This window comes from Leptosomus discolor, chromosome 1, assembly GCF_034619465.1.
Source record: "Leptosomus discolor isolate bLepDis1 chromosome 1, bLepDis1.hap2, whole genome shotgun sequence".
Lineage (NCBI taxonomy): Eukaryota > Metazoa > Chordata > Aves > Leptosomiformes > Leptosomidae > Leptosomus > Leptosomus discolor.
Genome location: NC_141391.1, coordinates 194277555 through 194302441, shown reverse-complemented (window position 1 = coordinate 194302441; position 24887 = coordinate 194277555). Strand labels below are relative to the sequence as shown.

At 36.6% G+C, this 24887-nt stretch overlaps 1 protein-coding gene across 1 annotated transcript; it reads left to right on the top strand.

Moving 5' to 3' along the window:
* Positions 1-792: 792 nt before the first annotated feature.
* On the top strand, positions 793-23704 carry IQUB (IQ motif and ubiquitin domain containing). The gene is made up of 12 exons (XM_086473383.1): positions 793-1061; positions 1194-1259; positions 2446-2607; positions 2713-2888; positions 3137-3292; positions 5453-5663; positions 9766-9941; positions 14881-15051; positions 16448-16624; positions 17314-17562; positions 21233-21418; positions 23483-23704. Exons 1-12 carry the CDS (start codon positions 800-802, stop codon positions 23648-23650), a joined length of 2160 nt encoding a protein of 719 aa, XP_086329509.1. The 5' UTR covers positions 793-799; the 3' UTR covers positions 23651-23704.
* The last annotated feature ends 1183 nt before the right edge of the window (positions 23705-24887 follow it).

The following is a 24887-nucleotide window of genomic DNA, read 5'->3' as shown; positions in this document are numbered from 1 at the left end:
CCGCTTCCCGCCCATTCCCCTCCGCCCAGTGCGCATGCTCGCGGGCCCGGTTTGCGGGAGGCCTCGCCCAGTCCCGGTTGCTATAGCCACCGTGCACGCCGCCGGCGCGGGAGGCCCTGCGGGGGGAGTAACGGGTGCGGGGCTGGGCGGGGGAGCCCCACTGCTCCACCGTCTCACCCGTGCGCCGAGCTGCGGTCCCCCGCTCCCCCCCCCCTCCCCCCGGGCTGTGGGCGGCTGTCCGGGCGGCGTGCGGCAGCGCGGGAGGGCCGGCCGTGGCGTGCCGGTGCCCGCCGGGCCGGGCGGTCAGCAGGGAGTCACCCCTTCGCCTGGCTCTGGCCCGCAGCTCCTGCCCCTTTGTTTTAGGGTTTGTTTGTTTTTTTTTCCATGACTATGGGGTTTGGATTTTTGCGACCCACGGCATTTCCGGGGCAGCACGGAAAACCTTAGCGGTGTGCTGCCGGTGGGTAACGCTGGGCCTGTAAATTCTTTGTATCTGCCTTAAGTACTTGTCTGTATAGAGTTTATCTGTGTATGTTCTTGATAGGAGAGCTATGCTGAGGGCTGGCCGTGCGGTGTTCATCACTGTTAAAGAGCAATGAGAAGACATTAAATGCTGTGCGTTTGGTAGAAGCAAAGACCTCGCGCTCTTCCAAACAGGCTATTTGGGACTAGATGCAGAAAAAGCTTTTCAGGATATTAAGTCACCTGTGTATTTGGTAGTAGAAATGTGCTGCTGTGCGATTTTAAATAGATACTGTGGTCATTCTTGCAGAAAGACGTGCAACTGATACTTCAAGATATGGAAGATACATCGGACAGTTGCTTTGAAGTCATTGCAATGGAAAGGTCAGGTATAGAGCAGCAGTCTGCATCCACAGAAAGGCAAGCAGTCGGAGAGGCCAAGACTGGCGATGCAGCAGAGAAGCCTCAGCTTTCAGAAGCTGCAGGCACCACGCAGTCAGAGGAGGGCTGCGAACAGCTGTCTTCTCTGGAGCAGTCAGCTCCAAGCGAACAGGAACAGACAAGTTCAGCACAGTGGGAATTGCCCAGTGAAGGACTAGGCAATCAGGGAGTGATCAGAAATAACGAGCAAGATGTATTTCAGCCAGATGCCCCATTCAGTCCATCACCTGAGAGCACATCTCCTGTTACCAATGAGAATTATTCTACTTTACTTGAATTAAGAAATTCAGAAAGGGAAGAACAAACATCTCAAAACTCAGCACTACCAGAGAATACGGCAAGCGGGACAGTAACAGGTAAAGAAGTTATTAAAATGTTGAACATTAAGGCTTTAAAGAGATGTTTTTTCTTCAACTTGATTATGGCTTCTTGCACCCCTCACACCCTCATTCTGTTCATGTTCACTGGTTTTTGGTCTTGAGGTGACTTTTTAAATTATCATATAAAACATGCTTGAAAAGGTGAGGAATATTCTTTATCTCAAGTTGCAGCAGCAATTTATAGACTAATACGGCATTTTGTAGAGTGATTGTTTCCAGAAACGTGTGTGTACATATGCGTTGCACACACATTTGCAAACCAGCAGTGCATAATTCACGTGGTATATGGGCTGCTAACAGTTTAGACTAGACCATAGTGATCACCTTACTATTTTATGTCTCTTAGATTCCCCTGTAACTTACCTGCCACCCTTCCGTTATCCATGCCTCTCTCCTGTGGTCTCTGAAATGCTCCGTCATTTCCTGCACTTGTTCCTGTCCGTTCTGGGTGTCCTGTGCTGCTTCCTCTTCCCAGTTCAGTGCCCCATTTACTTAGGTCTTCAGAGCAGAAGGCAGCACCTCCCGTTCAGCAGGGGAGCAGCACGGTGAGTGGCCCTTCGGAGTACGGACCTGCTGACTGCCTTCCTCTTGGCTGGGCTGCACTCAGATGCTCTCATTCTGAGTAGCTGGCGATCGCTTCCTAGGAAGGACACTGTACCAAAGCCAGATAGGCTCATAGCTCTAAATCAAAAAGAAATAATTTCTGGAGCTTTGAGTTAAGTAGATCTGGCTCATAATGTAGTTTCTAAATAAACGTCATGCCAAGTATTGTGTGGAAAGACAACAGTGCTTCAGCCATCGTATGCTTAGATCAGGTCTAAATTATGGTAGGTTTAGGTAAGATTTTTCAATAAAAATTTGCTGTATAAATGGGTAACTTTGATTTAAAATCATGCATTTGCAAATAAAATACTTACTGTAACTTTTAAAAAATTGTAGTATGAATGACTTTTTATGTGGTGACAGTGTTACATTTGCTATCTCTTTAAAAAGCGTGCAATAACACTGTTTCAGCTTTCAAGCAGACTGTCTTTCCAGGTCAAAAATCTATGATTATTCTGTGTTGCAGTGTTTCAATAAAATGATCTCAGTGTAAACTAGAGCTGTTTTATATATTTGTTTTGAGAAGCATATTAGGAATTAATTTTTGTTTTATTTTTAGGTAGCATGATTGAGGATGATGAAGCTCGTAGGAGGACTGGGGCTGATAACTTTGAAACTATCCAGTCTGAGAAGTTATGTCTCGATCAGGAACATTTTCCTGGGAAAGCAGTTCAACAGGATTACCGCATGCCTGATGTCATAACTGTCAGAGTACAAACAGGTAAATGCTGTTTTTAGACGTGTATCAATATATATAATTGTGCTCTAATCTCAGTCTTTTACTAAAAGAAATACTATTTCTGTCTTGGAATTTCCATTTTAACAGATTCTGATTCATTCCAAGATGTAGTTGTAAAAATTGAAAGACCTACCTATGATAAACCATTTCTGGGTGGATTTAAGAACAGGATAACAGGAGTGGAATTTCATAATGCAGGATCACAAACGATACCCAAAAAACGACCTGACAAAGGAATTCAGTTATTTTGTAGGGAAACACAGGTAACAGCTTTGTGGTGTCTTTTTAGAATGTTGGTTTTTGCCAAAGAGGACAGAATGCTGACACAATTATTTCCAATAGAAATGAGGAAGTGGATCAGAAATAAGTCTGCAGTTGAAAGTCATTAGTGGATGAATATCATTAGTCTTGTGATTTTTGTTATAAATAGCTGATTTTGCCACTTACTGTAATGAGGAGAAAAACCCCTCTGTGTATTTTGCTATAATCTGACATGCATTCTTTTCCCCAGACGGTTTTTGAAAAAAATAAGACACAACAAACGAAAAACACAACATCAACACAGATGACTAAAATTGGCCTGTATGTGTCAAACATGACTGACAAACTAATAAGTCCTGGAAAGTATCTTACAGCAGAAGAATACCATAAACGTAGACTTGAAGCAGTAAGTTCTCGTCTGATTGAAACTGTATCTGTAAAGCAAAGTATTATGAAGGGATCTGAATATTTAATGGATATTCAAAGAGTGACTTTAACAGTGAACTGCGGAATGTCTGCTTAATCTTCACGCTTTGTAATCTTTCAGATATAGGGAAAGAGCGTGCCTGCTCATTTACAGTGTTAGTGTTTTTAATGACAGTTGAGACCTTGTGGTTTCTTAAATATTAAGAATTGTGATTTTTATTGGTTTCTGCCTTATAGTGACAGTTAAGATTCCACATAGAGCATTAGGGAGTAAAACAGGCTTGCCCCCATGGCATTCTCATGATCTCTTTAGAAGGATCTAAGCTACAGACTAGATATAAGGAAGACATTTTTTACACTGAGGGTGGTGAAACACTGGCACATGTTGCCCAGAGAGGTGGTAGATGCCACATCCCTGGGTACATTCAAGGCCAGGTTGGACGGGGCTCTGGGCAACCTGATCCAGCTAAAGACATCCTTGCTCACTGCAGGGGGGTTGGACTAGATGACCTTTAAAGGTCCCTTCCAACCCAAACTGTTCTGTGATTCTATGATTCTACGTGCTTAATGTATGGTCTCAAATGGATAGATCATTGGGTTAGGATTTAGGAGACCTGCATTCAGTTTATGGGTTTTGTGCTTTTGGGTTTGTTTATTTAAGAGGCCTGACAGTTTACCTTTGGCATACTGTTCTGTTTTGGATTGTGTTCAAGCTCCTGCTTTGGCGTTGAGGTAGAACCTGGCTGTTCAAACACGTGCAGTGCACCTGTGGAGTTCTTTGGTGCATTGAGTCGCCTCATGCAGGTGATTCTGATGACAGATTCTGTATAGTCACTGTGCAGAGGATGCCATTTAGGCATCCCAAACTGCTTTTTGAAAACCACGTATTTGGTGACTGCAGACCTAACTTCAGTACACCCAACAACGTGTTAGGCAGGGCACTGCTTTGTAAATGGTCTAGTTATTAATTTGATTGCTTAAAATAGACAGTCTGAATCTAACTAAATGGAGAAACAGTCGGTTCCCCATGTGTCCAAGTAGGATAATTGTATTGACATGGTTGGCAAGATCCTTTGAAATCTTCTGGCTAGAAGTTTTCTGTAAGAACTTCTTATTTGGTCAGCGTCAGCTGACAGTAATAAGCGTGTTGTAGAAGCGGAACCCAAACAGGTAGCCGTTTCCTCAGGGCTGCCAGTATGTTTCACTCTGATCATTACTGCCACTTACTGAAACCTGTAACATATCTGTAGGTAATCTATAATGCACAGTAGAGAGACATCAGCATGGTGTTGGTTCAAGTTGATGGATTTGCACAGTGCAGTTTAGTTCCATATTGAAATACTAGCTGAAGGCCTATTCAAGAGAAATGTTAGGTTAAGATATCTTTAGAGGCAGTATCATTACACTAGTGTGGTATTGTGCTTGGTAGCCTTCAGCGCTGAACAATGCTTGCTAGCTCATGGTATTGACCTGGCTAAACTGCTTGAGGTGCAAGTGCTAACTCAGCTGGCAGAAGCTCAGGCTTGTCTGTTGTGCATCCTTAGTATAGACATTTCCTTAGTCTTTAGTGGCCACAGCTTGGGAAGCTATTTTTAAAAAATTTTCTTTAAGTTAATTCACAACAGCATTAGTAATTTCACCTTCATTATTTGTTTACAAAGAAAATGCAGTTGATTTTGTGCGTGTGTGTTGATATTTATGTTTAGAAATTTAAAAGAAATTTTGCAAATAAGTGTCTGAATTCCCAATCAAGACACTATATAAATGGACAGTAAAATGAGGACGTCTGCCCACAAAGCTGAAAAGAATAAAAACAATACATGGCAAAAGGTGTTTTTCAAGGAGAGATTTGAAAAAGAAAACCAGATTTTGTAATTGCAGTTTATACTTTAAGTTGATTATTTGAACCAAGTTTCTCCACTGTACTTGCTGATTAAACTCCTGCAGTTACCTAAAGAAGTAACTGTACTAGTGTTTAGACTAATAGTACATAACCATTTTTGTAACATTTAAATTAGTTTGTGTACAAGACAAATCGTAGAAAATGTGGTTAAGTAGCTAGAAAAAATAACAGATGAGAAAAAAATACTATGCTGTGTTGTTTTAAATTCATGATTCTTTGGTATTGTATCACATATAGGTGATAGTATTACAGACATATTTCCGTCGTTGGCATGCTGTAAATGTAGTACAAGATCTGAGGGAGCAAAAAAGGTTCAGGTTGGCGTGGGAGGCACAAGAAGAGTTACGAAGGAAAAAAGAAAAAGAAGAAAAACTGAGAAGGGAGCACGAACATCTGCTGAACCCTAAAACAAAAGAAGACTTTGAACTACTGTACCATGCTTTAGAAAGTAAGTTTTTTCTTAAAGGGATACTCTTAAATCAGCAAGAGTACAGCTTGTTTAAAACAAACTCTTGGTTTTGACATGTTTCTATAGATACTTCCTTGATTTTTTTCTTTTGGACTTACAGTGGATTTTCTTCCATTTTTAAAGACTTATTTGTTGTATTTCTAGAAGCAGAAAAGGCCCTGAACACTGTGTAAGCATGGTTTAGCGATAACTAAACACCCCTGTGTTATCAACACTGTTTTAATCACAAATCCAAAACATAGCACCCTATGTACAAGATACTACAAAGAAAATTAACTCTATCCCAGCCGAAACCAGCACACCTTTTCACCTTTTTAGGAAATAATCAGCTTGTATAATAATGCTATTTAGCAGTTGTGGGTTGTTTTTTGTTTGGTTTTTGGGTTGGGTTTTTTTGTTGTTGTTTTGGGTTTGTTTTCTTATGTTTTTCCATTCAGCTCTAATGCTAAGGTCAGCTATAGAAACAGGAGCTGTTTCTTTTGGATTGGAGTTACTTGAATCTTTTTGCTCTACGTTTAGGATGGTGAAAATAATACCGCGAAGAAGTTACTTTTAAGATCCATCATTCATCATTTAATATAGACCTTTTTTTATAATGGATTAAATTTTTGCTCAGAATTTTACAATATATGACTGAGGTTATTCCTAGTTGTCGTAGTCTTCTGCTTTTTCTCCTTTCTAATTTATTCCATTTTTCACAAAAATGTGTCATCAAAACTTTAAAAATCTCTTAGTAGTCTTTCAGGGCATCCTGAAAGACTTATTCTTCCTGTTGGAGAGCAGGATGTCTAATACAGGCAAGCACCTCTAAACTTTCCTGGAAAAATAAGATGAATACTGCAGATAATTGATGTAACTAACAGGAGAATAATGTTGCAAATATAACAAAAAAACCCTAGAATATGTCTTTTTGGAAAAACAAAACCAACAGAAAGCAGTGGACTTGTACCAGTGTACGTATAATGAAACTGCAAGAGTTCTTTTTAAAATGTCCTCTTTTAAGCAAGGTGCTTGCATTGTGACTTGTAATATCTGTTACCTAAGGCTACAGTTCTTGCTTATGTTATAACTCTTTGGCAGTTTGGATGTTACTGTCCCTGTAAGCAGAACTGGCCTAATGGATTACCTGCTTCATTATAAAGCCACCTGACCTACCTTAAACCGTCCCAGCTATTTCTTCCATGGTAAACTGACCATAAATTTGGTGGTGTGTGTTATTCATAGACCTTAGGATCACGATTCAAGAATTCTCAAGTTATACGCTAATCTTTTAATACTGTCATACTTTGTGTGGCATTGAACAAATTGCTTTGTCTGGATTTATAAATGACTTATAAATATTACTGTTTGTGATGAAAGTAAACATTATTACTGGTCTTAAACTTCAGAATTTTGGGAATGGTATCTTCCTGAGGTTTGTAGTTTGTTAGGGGTTGTTTCCCCTGCCCTCCTTTTTCTTCATAGATAATTAGCTTTTCACTTCACAAGACTCAAATCCTTTTAAAGATGTGACCTGCCTAGGCAATCAAAAGCCAAGGTACTCGAATAATCATTTTTTTCTTCTCCACTTATCATAAATGCTACTATTTGGTATCTGATATCCTGCAATATTTTCTTTAAAAACCTGCTTCTTAGCTAATGCGCTCTCAGGTCTCTGATCCACTTTTTTTTTTTTAAAGTATGATGAGTCTTATTTGTAATAGAAACAACAAAGCTGAGTTAAAGTTGTGAGTGAGTGCTCATATTCCCAATATTTTTAGATTTAAAATTTATGGTTATATAAGTGTCTCTTTTGCTTCATTTAATGTCATCGTTTTCACAAATAGTAAAACTTCCGGCTTTGCATGTTCAGGAATTTAATATCTAGGCAACCTGAAAAAGCATGTGCCACTTCAAAACTGGAACAGAACAAACTCCAGCATTTGAAATGTCTTTTTAATGTTTTGTGAAAAATAATTGTTTGGTATCAATCTGTTTTGTTTTGGTTTTGTTTACTTGTGTTGACTAGTTGCTTCTTTACATGGAGACTTGCAGTCATGATCTTTATTTTAATAGAGCTTAGTGGTTCTAGGAAGTTGTTTTTTTTTTCTACCTGCATCTGAAACTACTTTTACATTCTTCCAGTGTCAGCAGTCTACACAAGCTAAATCATTGTGACAGTAATAGAATGAGACTATTGTCCTCTAGAGATCTGTGAAGGTTATTGCTGCTGATCACAACAGGGGGATACTATTACAGGGTCAGCCAGTACAAGCGATTCCTGTTGGCACAAAAACTTGCCTGTTGACTGTATGGTGCAAATGAGATGTATCTATATATTCAGTGTGTCTGCATGTAGAGACATTGATAATTTATTTGAAAAGCGTGAAATACTTTGTTTTATAAAAACTGGAATAAAAATTATAATGAGTAAAATATCGGTAGAACAGATAATCTAAAAGGAATGTTTTTAATTCGGTTGTATGTATATGGTGAATCAGGAGGTGAGTATTGTTGTTAACTGACAGCTGCTTCATTTCTGTAAGTACAAAATTGCTTACTGTTTGTATTAGCTCTGCCTTTGAAGTTGCTGCCCCCTTCAGGCATATAAAGCTTCATGTAAATTAATTCTATACAGTGCTTTTGTTTGTTGAAATGGCTTTATTTAAAAATGTATCTTTGGGTACTCGGAACTTGTCAGACAGCTGTCATATTAATACCAAAGCTTGGAGAGCCTTAAGGAAATGAATTGAAATATTTTAAAGTGGAAAACATAAGGTGTTGTAGATAAGGAAGCCACAGGCAGGAAATAAACTTTACTTCTGCCTCTAATCTTACCTGATACAGGATGTTACGGGTTTTTTCAGTAAGTGTGCATCACTTAATGGATTGTTTTCTTTATGTTGGGTTTTGCTTTTGCATAACTGTTCTGGAACAATAGCAACACTTTCAGATGTTATTCAGGAATGTTGAAGTGTCGGATCTTCTAAAATTCTTCTAAAGTTCCCTACGAAACTCCAGATGTATTTGAAATGGAACAGACACTTCAGAAAAGCCAAGAACTGTTACAGCGTATGCAAAGGAAAATACTATTCAGTAAACACAATTTGATTTTACTGACAGATTGCTGTAAGAGCATATAATCTGAGTATCAGCACTTACAGTCAAAGAATGGGTACTACAAAATAAACTGTGATGGACTCATATGTGTATATCTGTATGGTTCTGCCATTAAGTAGTCTAACTTGTAAGTGCAGCAGGTACCTGTGGTTTGGGGATTTGACCATAAGTCTTAAGGCCAGATTCTTATGTAGTGTGTTTGAACTCACGTGCTGCTGTTATTAGTGTCTTGTGATTTGCAGACCACTCCCACTTGAAGGGTTCTGTTGTAGAAGAGGAAAGGGAGAGTAAAGCAATGACTGTATAATTATTAATGCACGTCCGTCTGCCTTAGATGGCAAAAGATGATACCACGCAAATGTTCAGTATAAGACCTGGAGTGCTAAATGTGACTGTCAGTCGCTTCACCTTGGTTTTGGAGGTCTTCAAGCTTCTTTAGGTTTTACTTGTTTACAGAGGGAGAAGCAGTAATATTTCCAGCACTGAGTACTAGTGGCACCACAGTAAGATGCTGTCCTTAAATCTGTTGAGAGGATCTCCATGGTATCTTTTCTTGTGACTTTGATGAGCAATTGTTTAAAAAGTTCCTATTGCTCATACCTTTTGGAGCAGTTTGAGTCTCAAACAGTTATTTTAGATGCAAAATCGTGAAGAAATCATTTTATAATACATTTCCACAGGAGCTAAATTATTTTCTCATATAAAGCTTCTTTTTCTTCTAACCCATCTTTCAGTTTGGAGTACAAATTGGCAGTTTGGAATTGATGCACATGCACATATTCTCACAGAATATCTGTATAATTTACATTCATTTCTGTGCCATTTTGTGTGTATTGAAAATATGCATAATGATCAATTCCCTAACATAGAAACTGGCTTTTAATGACTATTGGAAATTAATTATGTTATTTCTTAAACATAACTGTAGAAGTTTAATTGGAAAACATCTTGTAAAAAATACCCAAAATATTTGTATCTGTAGTATGGAGGCAGGAGGAGACCGAACGGATTAACAGAACTCTTACTGGAGCTGAAAGAAAGGCAGCATTATGTGGGCTTCTGGAACAAGAGGCACAGCTGATTGCTTCTATTGGGAGACAGAAAATAAATGCAGATGAGGAGAATCAACAAAAAGCAATACTGCACTTCCTGGGTAAGGTCAGTGGTCTAATTTTAAGCTGAACATAAAGAATTCCAAAGTACAGGAACAGAAAAGACATCTGCAAACTACCTGCCGAAAGTAACTTTTGTAGCTTTAACAGTTAATTGTGTGAATGTTGTAAATATCCAAATTATCTAGTTGTTCATGTCAATACAATTCAGTAAATTTCTTTTTCCAGGCTGAGAATTTCTTAGCTCTGTGACTGATTGAAGGACTAACAGTGCATTGTTAAGACTGTTAACTACTTGTGTCTATGGCAAATCTCAGGGGTGTATATATAATATAAAAAAATAGAACTGAGTGGATGAATTTTGTATTATGTAACTATTCTGCATAAAGGAACACGATTCTGATGACACTGTTAACAGCATTGAGGGGCTCAAATTCTAACAGTTTAGAATGGTTAATTTGAGGTTATAAAGCATCGAGGTATTGCATACCATTCTGCATTTTGTGTTGTGTGTGTTGCAGAGATGTAGGAATTCGTGCATGAAGCTGTGGTCTTTCCTAGTCTGCTTTTGAAACTGTAAAAATCTGCCTATTAGCTTATCTTTCAAAAATACTTAGTTTCACTTATCAAAAGTAATGAATACATGATTTTCCCTCTGGTATGTTCTGTTCCTTGTTCTCTATAGTGAAAACTATTAAACTTAAATGCGAATGTTTAAGCAAATATTTGCAAAATTAAACTTTAAATCTGCAGAATGGATTTTTTTTTTTTTTTCTTCTTCTTCTTCCCTCAGAAATGTTATCCTTCAGGAACTAGATTTGTCATTTATTTCCCCATTGAGCACAGGCCTCTGGTCATCATATATCTGTCTTTAAAGAAAGCATTTATTCTGTTTTCATGTAAAGGACAGAAACCCAGAAAAGCTTTGACTCAATCTTGTATTGTATTGAACTCAGTTATTAATTCACTAGTTTCAGTTGCATTAGAACTTTAACTTGAAATTTTATTCTTGTATAATCTCGGGGATGAAATTTAATGCTTCTTTAGGCTTTCATCTGTAAAACAAAGATGAGAATTCATTCATACACAAAGATGATTTAGAATGGTATTAGATTCAATGACATCTTAATGTAAAACACACAAAAAATTCTTTTTTAGGTAGACGTCCTAGCGGTCCATCCTCTCAGAAAGAAGTAGTAGCTTATTTTCTGGCTGTTTTCATAGTATGTGACATAATTATGAAAAGAAATACTGCAACAGAAATAGGGCTTTTTGGTTTTTTACTATCATTTTTTTTTTTTTTTTTTTTTTTTTTTTTTTTACTATTTAGAGCTCAAAAGTAAAAATGGCAATTTTGTCCAAAAGAGACTTTTTTTCATTCTTTTTATTACTGATGTATGGGAACTGGACTGTAAAAAGTAATTTGATAAAATCTATTACCTTTCTTCATTAAGAACAAACTACTTATCTGAAATGTCAGTGGAACTGTTACCAAGTTTATTGCTGTGATGTGATTGTATTCTCTGTTACTGCTTTCAACAGCGCAAAAAAGCAGAAAACTAAATGTTTAGGGATGATATCAAAACCTTGAATCATTTCTATGTTAAGTGTTTGCTGCTTCTATCTACAATCTATTCTGTTATATTCTCAGAAAAAGAAGCCGAGAACAGTCAAAGCAAATGCATTTCTCTCTTAACTGAGTCTCTGTCTTCATTTTTCCTTTAAGGACTGCTTTCCAATGTCCTACCCTATATAGATTACTTCCAGTATATGTTCTCATAAGTTGTACAGTTTTCTTACATCTAGGAATCAGAAGCAAAACGTTCTTCAGTACCGGAATTCTCAGTGACAATTGATGTTTGGAGATTTGGGAGACACGTGAGAGACAAGAATTGCTCTTTTTTTCCAGACAGTGGACATGTTTCTGAAGCACTTAGTACTAATTTATTTATTCATATTTAAAATGTGTAGATTATGTTTTTCATTAAAGAGACTATTTTCTCTTTAATTTGAAAATCTAGTGAGCTTCTGAACTACTGCAACTTTAGATTTTTTTTTGTCATGTCAGCTATAGGGTTTTGAATGCTGGTCTAAACTGTTGACATAGATAGCAGCCTAACTCAGAGGTAAAGAAAGTAACAATTTCTGCATTTCTTATGAAATAAATGAAAAATAATTTTGGAAACCTCAAAATTAAATGGATGGTTTGTTATGGCTGTAACAGTGCAATTTAAACACTTTAAACTGTAGTATGAAATTTAGTGTTGGAGTGCTAGATTATAGATTATTCAGTTATTTCTTGAACTTTGAGCTGATAATGTTAATCTGGACACTTGCCAGTTCAAGTTGAAATAACACCTTTCACATCTGAAGACTGCAAGCATTTCACTTTGCTGTAATAGCCGATGTGATATGAAACTTGCTTCTCCATGGAAACCTTCGTTCCCTTCTTTGCTGCTTTAAGCATGTACCTCCTCACGCATGTGTGCTTTTACAGTGGTTGCTGCTGGGTGTGTGTGCGCTACGTTCTAAGGGGTTCGTTTTTATGCTGAGCTTATTCTTCAGTATTTGTATTTTGAAGAGGAAGTACTTGGTTAAGCTTTTATACAGCAGATTAAGCTTTTATACAGCAATCGTTTCTTAAAGGAATTTGTGTAAATTAACTATCGCTTGATTCATATCTTTTATGCTTTGTGCTATTTCTGCACTCATCCTATGGATTTGTTTTTACTGTCCTTACCTTTTTCTCTCTGTGTGTCTGGTGGTGTGTTTCTCTCCTCAGGTGCTTTTTTTCTGCTTCCATGCATTGGCAGCAGAGTGCAGTTATAGTAGCCTTGCTCTCTGAAGTAATACAGATAACAGGATTATTGTAAATTCTGCAGTACTGCCAGCAGACTAAAAGGCAAGAGAAAGCTGGCAAAAAATCTTGAAGTTTTAGTTTTCTAGCGTCAATCTTGAGTAAATGAAAATAGTGCTGAAATCAGGAGCTTGTGATTCTTTCTGAATTACTGGAAATCTTGATATTGATAAGACCTCTTTTTTTTTTTATTTTTTCAGTAAAAAGCTGTGTAATTTCTTTTTAAGTTATTTTATTTTAATAACACCCAGTTACTATGAGGAGTAAGAAAAATTATAAGCGTTACAGATATGATAACTTGCTTTGAATAATTTAGTCATTGTCATGATATAGTTGGTCTGTGTTAAGGGTCATTTCAGAGTGTAATACCAAGACTGCTAGCTCATATATAGGTTGCTGCAAATTTATCGAAGAACCTAGTTTTAATAACCATTTCCTAGGGTAAACTCCCTAGCATAAGCAAATGACCTCTCTGTTTTATGATAAGTGATTTCACTGAAGAGGGTGAAATGTAGGTACAGAATTAACTGCTCTGTGGAAAACTGATTTTTGCCAGTCTGCCTTACAAAGGAGTCACAGGATGATATAGCATCTATATAGCTTGGGGTGTGAGTGTGTGGTTTGTTTAGGGTTTTTTTGATTGGTTTTTTTTGTTTTTTTTTTTTTTTTAGACTTTCTAGTACTGTACAAAGATAGTGAAACAAAGTCATGAAGTTACGTGACTTCCCTTTTTATGTGAGAGGGAAAATTGTCACTTTCTGGTTTTGCAGAAGTTCAAAGATTTCACTAAGGAATTAAGCGTTTTATTTTTTACTAATGTCTGGTTTTGCTATTGCATTTCTTAATTAGTTTTGGCTCTGAATTGTGACCTCTGATTAACAATACTTCCTTTAATTAGAGTTCCACCCCCACTGATAATGTAATTAAATGTCAGTTACTCAGTGTTAAATCCTTTTTTCAATTATTTCGTCTTTCTTTTGCTTACCTAACTTTATTTATTTAAAAGTGAGGAAAACTCTGTTTTGATTGTGGTGGTGACTAATCATATCTGTTCTAACTATCTAATATTCTTGGTATTTTTATGACTTATTACCATAGCAAGCCTGTATATTTGGTCAAAACAACGATTACATCAATGCTGGGGTCATATCCAGGAAACCGCTAGGCATGTGAATGCTGTGTGAAGTGTTGCTGTGGTTTGCTCACACTGAGACTGCCAAGTGAAGTTCACAAGTGTTTGTGAACACTCAATTTCCAAATACAGCGAGAGAGAATAATTTATATACAGAATGAGGTTCCAAATAGCTGTCCCAATTAAGGAAAGGGTGTGGAGTTAGGTGATGATGGGGAGAGGGTTTCAAATACTATCTTTCTATTGGATTTAGATACCTACTTCCCTATGTAACAGTGGGGTTTGCAACCAAAACCAGTCCTCATGAAAGAGAATGGTTGGACTTTTCAAACCGAGTGGGGCAGCTGACACCATGTAACTTCTCACTGACTATAGAAGTTCAGGATGTGCAAAGAGACAATTGAAGTAATAGGCATGTGGTACGTGGTCAATTTAGCAAACAAGGCGGTAGGTGAAGTATCTGGTAAGCAGTAAACTCATACTTTGCCTTGGTCAGTGTTAAAGTCTATGCCTTCTATCCATCTGTATAGCTAGCATAAATAGAACAGTTCCCTGGAGGCATTTTGTACTGCTATAGACTCTGAGGTCTTAAATTTGCAATCTTTACACAGTCAACAGTCACATTGATTTTTATTGATAGTTTCGAGGGTTTTATGACTGCAAGATGAAATACAGAGCAAATGTATTCTAACACTACTATCAGTAAATTCACTTTAAAGAAGTAGTGCATATCCCTGTAGGGGAATATTATTTACTTTTAATATACTGTGAGTTGAAATTTTCATGACCTGCAACTTTAAACAAAGGGTGCAATTGAATACTTTCTCTGGTGGAAAAGGTACTGTATAGTATCGACAATAGAATTAGCCTTTTGTAGTAGTCAAGCATTAATGTTAAGTCTCTATTTGCTCTGGTGAAACTTGATCTAACTTAATGCACTTGTTCAGCGGGTCATCAAGTTATAATGGCTCAGAGTTATACAAATTGTTTCTGAAGTGTGCACAGCCTAAGAGATGGAAAGCATACGATGGAAAAATCACCGAAATGGATACACAGTACACACTCCATGCCAGAGAACTATTTGAAATCTACCGCAGCATTAGCATGAATGACATCACGAAAGATGAGAGACTAGATGTGCTGTTAACACTCAGACATACAGTGAAGGTATGTTTTATTTTTCTATTTATGTTTAGCTTGAAGCTGTAGCTCCCAAAGATACAGTCACTGAATTATTTGACACATAAGCAATGCTTCTTCTGGCAGACAGGTGCCAGGATCATCAGCTGGCAGGAAGAGAAAGCCTAATGTACCACCTGGCGCGAGAGTGTAATTTACATTCTAGTTATACTCTAAATTAATATTTCTCTTTGTGATGTGCACATTTTTCTTCAAGTTGTGTTGGAGTTTTAACCCCATAGTTTTAGACTTTTTTGTATATCAATACATAAAACCATTTTAGTATAAAGATTAGCTTAATATTTTTGACAACTTGATGAAAACAATGGCAGAGCTCTTTAAGTGGCTGTTACTATTTTTTTTTATACTCAGTTCTTTGAAACGTCTGTTTAGAACCTTATCTCTCTGTTGGTTTTGGTTACCAGTTTTATAGTTGGCAAATGCCAGTCTTTTTTTTTTTTTTTCTTTGCCCCATGCTCCCCACCCCCACTGCTGCTGCCAATGTTCCCAGTGAATTAGAAGCTGGTTGCATTTCTTTTGGTCTTTCATATTTATTTCTTCATGTACAAAAAGAGTAATATGAGTTTCAAGGTACTTTCAGGATGATACTGTTGACATCAAACTAGAATAGAATGCTGCTTCCTGGCTTTATTAAAACAAACATCTTGCTGTTTGCTTTGGTAGTACCAGAATTTGATCTAAAGCCAATACAGCATTGGGAGCACTGCTGGTTTATGAACTCCTGCCAGTCTTAATATAAGTCAATATTGCAGTAGTGAACAAATTCTAGAATTTCTGTAAATTAGCACTCTATTTTAGGTGAGAAAACATTGAACTCATTTACCTCTTCCCTCTCTCTGGAGAGTCTCCTGCTAAGCATTTAAAATATTGAAATGACCAATTTCCCAGCAGAGTCATAAATTCCCCCATGCCTTTTGTGTGGTAAGTTAAAAAAACCCGAACAAACCACCACTGAAATCCACTGTGCATATACGTTACACCTCCTATCATGTAGCCAAAGGAAGCTGCTCAGGGAGCTATTTCTTGGGGCTTTTGGAGACTGAAAATTTTGTGTATGTTGTGTGCCTCTGCTTACCATTTTTTAATGCCTTCAGGTTTACGGTTCCTCACAGCTTTGGTATATAGACAGGCCCCTTAAAGCAGAATCTATAAACATTCTCAGTTTTGTAGTTCTTTATATTAGTTTCTTGGAGGTTGTTTTCCTGAGACACTAGGGGGTTCTTCTATGAACATGTTCTTATGTGAACGTACAGATGATTGGCATAGAATCTGTAGTTTGCTTTCATATCTGCATTAGAATTGTTTTGCTTGCTTCCCTACTGTTGTGTAATTTGTTTTCCTTTTTCTATGTGTTTTCTTTCAGGAACATGAATGTAAATTAACATGGGAAATAGTAGAATTAATTGACAGGGAAGTTGATCTTATGTCAAGAGGGGTGAAAAAATGCAACTTAGAAGGACTGAGGAAAAGAATTTGTACATTATTTCTTCAGTATATTAAAACTCCAAAGTTTAACCCTGAAGTTGCTAGGATACTTAAGGTATTATTCTTATTTTGCAGTCTGTCATAGTGGCCATTGAACTAAGGATGGTGGAGGAGGGGAATGGAAAAAAAATGAAAGGTTTTTTGTTTTACATTTTGTTGTAGAATTGCTGGAGGGGTTCCTCAAGAAGTAAAATGTAGCAAGTACAAAGGCTTCACACAAATAAGCTTATATAGCTTATAGGAAGCACGGGACATAGACATGGGTATAAGAACCTGATGATTTTGTATTCTTCTGCCAAAATATTAATATGCCTGTAATCTTAGAGTTTTGTCTTTGACATAAAGGACAGATCCTATATGAAAAATTAAATGTGGAATAATTAGTTTCTGGTTTCTCTGTGTTGTCATATTTCCAGAATGGCTGTCAATCTGCATACATAAAAGTGCCAGCAAGACCACTGGACCATAATATCTAGGATCTTCATATAGCTTAGAAATTAATCGACTGATTTATATAACTGATTTTAACAAGTACAGTAAGAAAATACAATGGCTTTTGGTCTTCTAGTTAAAAAGCCCCCAACCCTATTGAGTATTTTAAAATAAATATTACTGGCTTTTACATATTAGAATACTTGCATAAATATAGGTGAAATGTATTCCGACAGAGTTAGGGTGACACACAAGTAATACAAAGATTTTTTTATGGTAAATTAACCTTTTTTTTTTTTTTAAATCTTTTAGGTTCCACCAGATCCCTTAAAGCTTTATAAAAATGTTAACTTCTGTCATAGTTGTGAAAATTACTTGCCATCTACTGAGTTTCCTGTTCCTGCTAATTCCCGCACCATTGGCAGATGTCGCTTGTGCTGCAAGCTTGATAATGAGGCTCGGCGACGAGAAGTGGTTTTCAAGTACAAACTTATACTAGAAAATCTCAGAAAGTCTGAAGCTGATTATCAAGATGATGCTAAAATTGTTTTCTTAGTTCAGGTACTGTCTAAAAATGCATTGCTAATGACAGAAACCAATGGCTTTGACTATATTTTTTCCTGTATTTTGTGTATATTTTTGGCAGGTTGAGATAGGCTAAAAGCTACAAAAACTCTTTCCTGTGATATGGGATGTTCCATACCATAAAGCAGCAGCATTTAAGCTCTTGAAGTATGGTTGTACTTTCAAAATTGGTTACAAGCTATACATTAAAAGAAAGTAGAAGTCTAGCTGACAAGTCAAAGACTCAGATGATCCAAATTCTTCTTCTGGTTCTGCTATGGTGATCCTATTCCTTAAAGATACTAGCATCATTTGTAAAGCAGCAATAATGTTTTTGTGACTGTAGTATTGTTCAAGACAATGTTGCAAGTTTTGCCTTTATTAGGAGAGGGGTTCACTAAATATTTTAATTTTCTAAATTTTTTACCGTCATCTGTAATCTTCTGCAATATTACTAAGTAGCTAATGTTTCTTAATAATTATTACAGTTCAAAGAATTTCTTGCTTCCGTCTTCAGCAAATTCTCTCCTTCAGTTGTTATTAGTTATTTTGTCAACAAAAGAATTTGACATCCAGTATCTACTGGGAAAATTTTAAATCTGAGGTAATTGCAAAGTGTTATTTATTGAAAATATTGAACAGCCAAGATTTATTTTTACCTTCAGAGATTTAGTAATAAAAATCTCTACAGCATCAACATTCATAGAATAGTTTTTGAACTGTATTTTATCTGAAACAACTACCAAGCAAAGAAAACCCAGTCATCAGTGTCCCACTGCTACCAAAACAAGCCATGCTGTGGTTTAGCACTTTGCTAATGGCAGCTGCCAAAAGGAAGATTTGGATTCTTTAATTATCGTGCCTGTGTTAAGAAATATTATCAAAGAACCTGGATTTTGTACATGTTGTTTGTCCATATTAGATTGCACTTAAGCTGAAAAGTTTTTTGTCTGTGTCTAAGTTAGTTTATCTTAATATGTAAACATCCTCCAAAATCTTTTGGACCTCTGTCATACCACATCTCTTGTGATGGTTGGTGGCCATTGATGCACAGAAATATAACTGCTTCTTAGCTGCTGACACTGAAAGCCCTCACTTGCAGCTCCATTTGTGGTTGTACCACTGCAACACCTCTAGACACTGTGTCATTGTCATGCAAATTAACCTCTTTTCTTTGGAGTTGTAAATATCTAAACCCCAGAGGTTTCTATCTTAAATAACTCATTTTCTTGGGTTTTTTCCTAACATTTCCTTAAATTACTACATTTTTTTCTGAGCTACTTGCTTTTTTTCCCTTCCCTCCCAACAACCATCTGTCCCCTTCTGCGCTTATATACACAAAACAACTCTGAGGGATCTAGAAATTACTTGGGCACAACTAAAAGTCTTTTGCAGCAGGTATGACAGCTTCATTCATTGCCCAGTGCAGTACCATCGCTGGCTCTGATGTATTGTCTGTGGATAGATGTAAGACTTTCGTGATAAAAGGTATTTCTTCAGATCTCTTGCGTACCGATTCTAGCTGTGTTTGGGTTGACCACCTATATAAGTGCTGCCAAGGTTTAAAAGGCAAAAAGCAGTTGGTGAGAGTTATGGTAGCTCCACTAAGTTCCGCTTACTGCAGCTAAAGACCTCTTCTGTATCAAAATGAACTAGTTCAGAAGATATGTCAAGTCCTGAGGCTGCCTTTTATTCTTTCAAAGGTTTTAACTGTGCTGTGTTCCTTAGAATCGATGGTACATACTATGGCTTTGATTTTTCCTTGATAAGCAACATCCCAATGGCACTGTCGTATTCATTTTAAGTTACAAATACACTTCTTTACTGGTTTGCTGCCCTCCCTTGTTTCTCAGTCTCACCTGATGAGCATTCAATGATACTTGCTTCTAACCTGTCAGATGACAGTACTTAAAGGCCATTTTTGTTCTTTGTGAGCACAGAACAAATTAGGGGGAGAGGAAAGCATAATTTGAAATCAATTAACTGCAAAATTTAACAGCGAAATGCATGCCTACCTTTAGAAAGTAGAGAAGTCTCTTAAATCACATTCTTCCCCATAACCTGAGAAGTTTTAACACAGAACAAGCTTTTGTCTGTTTTTCAGGCAGAAAAAAATAATTGTAATCCAGGAAAAAAGAAGAGTCAAATTATGGATCTGTTTTACATGGACCCTTATATGCCTCAGTATAGATTTTTGCAAGTTCTGGTAACTTTAGAGATGTGTAATAGCACAAAAATAGTAGTACTTGCTAATATGTCTGCTTGCAAATTTCTGGCTTCTAAGAAGGTACAGAAGTTATTTGAAATTTTGTGAAAAGGAGGAAATACTGGAAACAGAAGCCAATTAGTGAAACCTAATAAAGGAGGCCCTGTAGGACCAGATGTAGGACCAGTCCTACGTTCTTGGAATCTGTAGGCATAGATTTATTACCAGTGGAGGTTCTAAGCCCACCTTTTGTCTTGCATTTTCCCTGGCAAGAATTTACATGGGCTCCAGGATTTTGAAAGCAAGGTGGATGAGAATAATGAGGCTACATTTCACTAAAGCACTGTGTTGGTATAGTTTCATTCATCCTTTGTCAGGAATTTAATAAGTAACATGTAAAAACCCGTTATTTAATTAAGTCAAGATTTCTTTTTAGAGGAATGAGTCTTCTTCAAATGGCTTGCTTGGAGGAAAACCTGTTTAAAAGTCTGTTGTTTACAGACTCCTGTAGATAAAAATCCTCTGATAATTTTCCATGACTAATACAGAGAATAATTAATGTAGAATGACAGAAAAACTTGCCAAAGTTCAGTGGTAACTTCCATCCCAATTTTTTTTTCCTTCATTTGAAAGGCTGTATTTATCAAGATTTATTACTGATTTCAGATGGGTAGCAATAAATTAAACAAATTAAGATTGACGTAAATTAACTTTAGACATAGGTTAAAAGTACACTTAAAGGCTTTTCTGTACTAGAAAACCTTTACAAACAGATTTTTGTTAATATTGTAACATAGCTACCTGATCTCATAATCTCATTTGGTAAAATGAGCAACAGTGTCATGAGCACAATAGACTCTCCATATGTCAACAGCGGAGTAGGGGAAGAGAGCAAAGCAGACAGTGATTTGTGGTCTGTTGCAGGTGGGATTTTTTCTTGTCCTAATTTCCCGTATTTTCCAGGCCAGATTATTCTGATTATATGTAAACTTTAAGCAATATAGTAGTGTGATAACTCATTTATCAAATAGCATTAATTCTGAATCTGGATTGAAATGGGGAAGTCATCTCAGTAATGACGGAGATGGGTTATTGTTATTAACCAAAAAAATCTTAACAGGCTTAAGTATACTGTATGAGAGAAAACATGAGTTTTAAGAAGCTTTGTAAGAGCAGTTAAGCAATCGAGATGTCAATGGAACATATAAGTTGCTCTTGGCAGAGACAATCAAATTAAGAATGTAGTATTTTAGAGATGATACAAGAAAAATGCAGTTAATAATTGCCACAGCATGCTAAAGGAAGATGTGTATGTCTAGACATTCTTTAACCAAGTGAATATATGACATATGAATAGAAAAAATTTTTGCTCAAAGCTTTATTTGTATTCTTATACAGTTACAATGCTTTGTTGTAGAAAGAAAAATGCTTCTTCCTTCTTAACCCTGTTTCCCATTTCAGCATCAAGATCTACAGTATATGATTGAGAACATATGGGGCTGTCAGTCAGCTCTCAGTGCCTGCAGTGACCTCTCTGAGTTGGTTATGGTCAGATGGGATAAGCAGCTTGAGTGGTCTCCATGGAACACTATTCTCCTCACTAAAGATGAGGCAGATGCACATCTTAAGCTTTGTAACCTTCAGAAGGTAAAATTTGATGGGCTTAATTTTTTACAAGATTTATGTTATGTTTTAATAGAATCCTGTGACTAATGATGTTTGGACAGATTTAGTCCTTACGCATTTTCATGTTTAAATTGTCCCACTGTGACTATTTAAATGATTACATCTGTACTATTAAAGAAAACAGGCACTAGTCCAGAGGGCAGCTGACGTGTACAACTCGTATCCATGTACCTGAACTTTGTCTTGCCCTCTCAAGATTCTCCCTTCCAAAATGCAAGCAGCTAACTGGTCTCATCCATGCTGCCTACTGAGAAGAGTGCCATGCCTATGCTGTTACCTCAGCTGAGATCAGACAAGTGCTGACCTGGATGAAAAACCTACTGAAGACTAACTGTAAATACTATGACAATTGTGTGCCTGTGGTCCTGCACGTGCTCTGGCCTTATTAGTTTCTAGCATTATAAACTTCTCATCAAATAACAGAATGGCTCTTTGTCTAGAATGTAACCATTTTTCATAATAAAATTTGTCTCAATTTACTGTCTTACATAGATGTCATTGAAGTACCCGTGACAATGTAATCTTATAATATAAAAGCATAATTGCTGTTCTGAGTTAAAAAACTTTATCAAATAGGAATTTAGGGTTGTTAAAGTAATCGTTAAAACTGTGTATTTTTACACCACTCCTCCAAATTCCATATCTAAACATGGTAGTCTAGTACATATCTCACTCCACTGGACATCATATGATATTTAGTTTTCTAAGGCATGGGAGAATCCTGTAAGCTGTGTTTGTCCTGAAATTAGAAACAGATAAGCCTTTCACCTCTAGGTTACTGATTTATGTAAGTAGTGATCTGATGTCATTGTTGTGTAGTGTCCTTTTCTTCAGGGTGTTCTTAATTCGATTTCTAACGCAGTATGTGTGTGTCACAAATGCAACTTCAGCTGTTATGCTTTGCCCTTCTTGTTGGAAGTCTTAAGAGTATATGATAACTAAACTGGCAGAGCAAATTAATTTCTCTCTTAATAAAAGGTTTGCTTTGAGGACAAAATTTATCAGTCAGGGAATTCAAAAGCTAAAGGGCATTCTGCTGTCCATTATATTTGTGTGTGTGTGTGTCCGACTTGTGTCTTCAAGCAGACACATGTTTATGTGAGCATTAGCTTTAAAAGATAAAATCAATTTCAAGCTGGAAATCCCTGTATTGACTCCTCTGTCTCATTTTCAGTCAACAAGGCTGTTCAGGAATTCTGAATCTGGTGATGCTTCTCTGCATCCATAAATTTATGTTACTAGCATGATGGCAGGCAAAGATTCTGATCATGCACTTATCTAGATGGTTTAAGTTCATAAGTCTGGATGTCATGGTCAAAAAGATGCCATTAACTTGATGAGGTTCGAGGTCCAGAGCTTCAGTGGAGGTAGGAGTTAGGCCAGAAAAGCAACAGGTAAGGTATACAAGCCTACCTAAAAATCGTAAGGTATTTTCACTTAGCACTTGCTACAAAAACAGAAGTGGACCAGCTAGAGTGAGGAGTCACCTTTCTTCACTGGTAATGGACAAAGCTTTATTTCAAAAAAATAATAAAAAAAAGTGTGACATATGGAAAATGAGGCAAACTTAGAATGTCAGAAGTTGAATCATTGTTTGTCATTCACTGAAACAAAGAAGGCCTCTGAAACACTTTCACTCTGTATCAAGGAAATTTCCTATAATCACCACCTTGCGAATGTTATGTAAGCATTGCCCTTTTTAATTTCAAAGGTAAGTACAAATGTTCTTACCTGAAAAGAAATAAGTTTAAACTTGAACAGATCAAAAAAAATGCCAGAAATTTGTCTGGTTTTAAAAGGTGGCTAATATTTCAGAAGGAGTGGTTAGTAATTTTCACTATTGGGCCATAGAGTAGCAGTATAGAACTACAAAATATTTTATGATATATTATATAATAATTAATTGTCTGGCTTAGTTTATTAAAGGGTCACTATTTATATTGTTTAAAATATGAAGCAACATGTAGATTATTAGATATTTTAATCGTATTTAATGGGATTTGGATTTTTTTTTTTTCCTTTCAGGCTTATGAAGCGGCATTTATTCACAGAATAAACCATAAGCATATCCGGGCAAAAAACTACTTTGTTCAGATTCCAGCAATGACATCATTTTTGCATAGAAGTGACAATCAGGCTAATGCAAATGAATTTTTAATAGCTACGCCTATTCCTGCTGGTACAAAAACATAAGTCTTAAGCAAAGTTAACTGAAGTTAAAGAAGTTAACTGAATTATTGATTAATACAATTTCCTTGATTTTAAAGACATGTACTCTTTCATCAATACCTTAATTGTATTACACAGAACAAAATAAACTTCTGTGGATAAAATAATCTGATCTTGACCAGTCAATATAATTGCATTTCATGTTTTGTAACCTCATTATTTAAAACGTAAAGTGTTGTTGATGATCTTTGTAAATTCTAAATTTTTAGAGCTCTGACTGTCTTTCTGTGTATGCCTGTGTTGCTTGGAGCATTCTGTCTGTAGTGTAATATTCCTCTTGGGGGAATTTAGCTAATTCTTTGTCACCTTTTAATTGGAAAAATAGTACTATAAACACTGTATTTAAATTGATTTCTCTCATCTTAAGCATATAAGGCAGAAAACCCCTCAAACTCTAAGTTCCTACAGAACATCAGAATTGATATGCCCTTCCAAATATAGCTGCTTTGCTTTGCAAATATTTGTGCAAAAGTATAACTACTTTTTATAGCTCATCTTGATGGTTATGGTAGAGCTGCCAGCATGTAATTATTGTATCCAAGACCTTGAAGTTATTGTAAATCAGACTTGTAATTTGAAATACACAATGCAGACTGTTTGGAACATATTTATTTTTTGAGGAGCTTGTGTTATTTAAAGTAGAAGTCAATTCTCTCCCTAAACTTACATTATGTTTTTGTTTGATCATAGTTAGAGTGAAAAACATGGTATTCATAGGTGTACATTCAAGGAAGTCCTACAGAAAAGTGCAATTTCTGCTTGAAACCTCTATTCTAGATGTGGTTTTTGACCCAGGACAAAGCCTTTTGCTCTGAGAAATAAAACTGTCTAGGAAAAAGCAGTAGCATATATTTGGCAGTAAACAGCTGGAAACTGGATTGACTCACTCAACAGAACCAGTACTTGACTGACCAGTGCATTCTAACATCAGTGGAGTCTTTCCACTGATTTTACTATTAAATTCAGATTCTGGATTTTAGTTCAGTACTGAACTAATTGTAGAATTGCAGCACATGAGCATCCTAGTTGACTTACATGCTTTCCAGAATCTGAGCCATAAGATAGCAATGGCTGCTAAGATTGGGCTTCTTCCAGAGCGATAAAAGGGTTTTTGAAGAAAATTATGGGTTGAAGGGCAAGAAGGAAAACATGAATCATATAGATAATAACCTACCTCTTTATAAATTCATTGCCGTTCTTT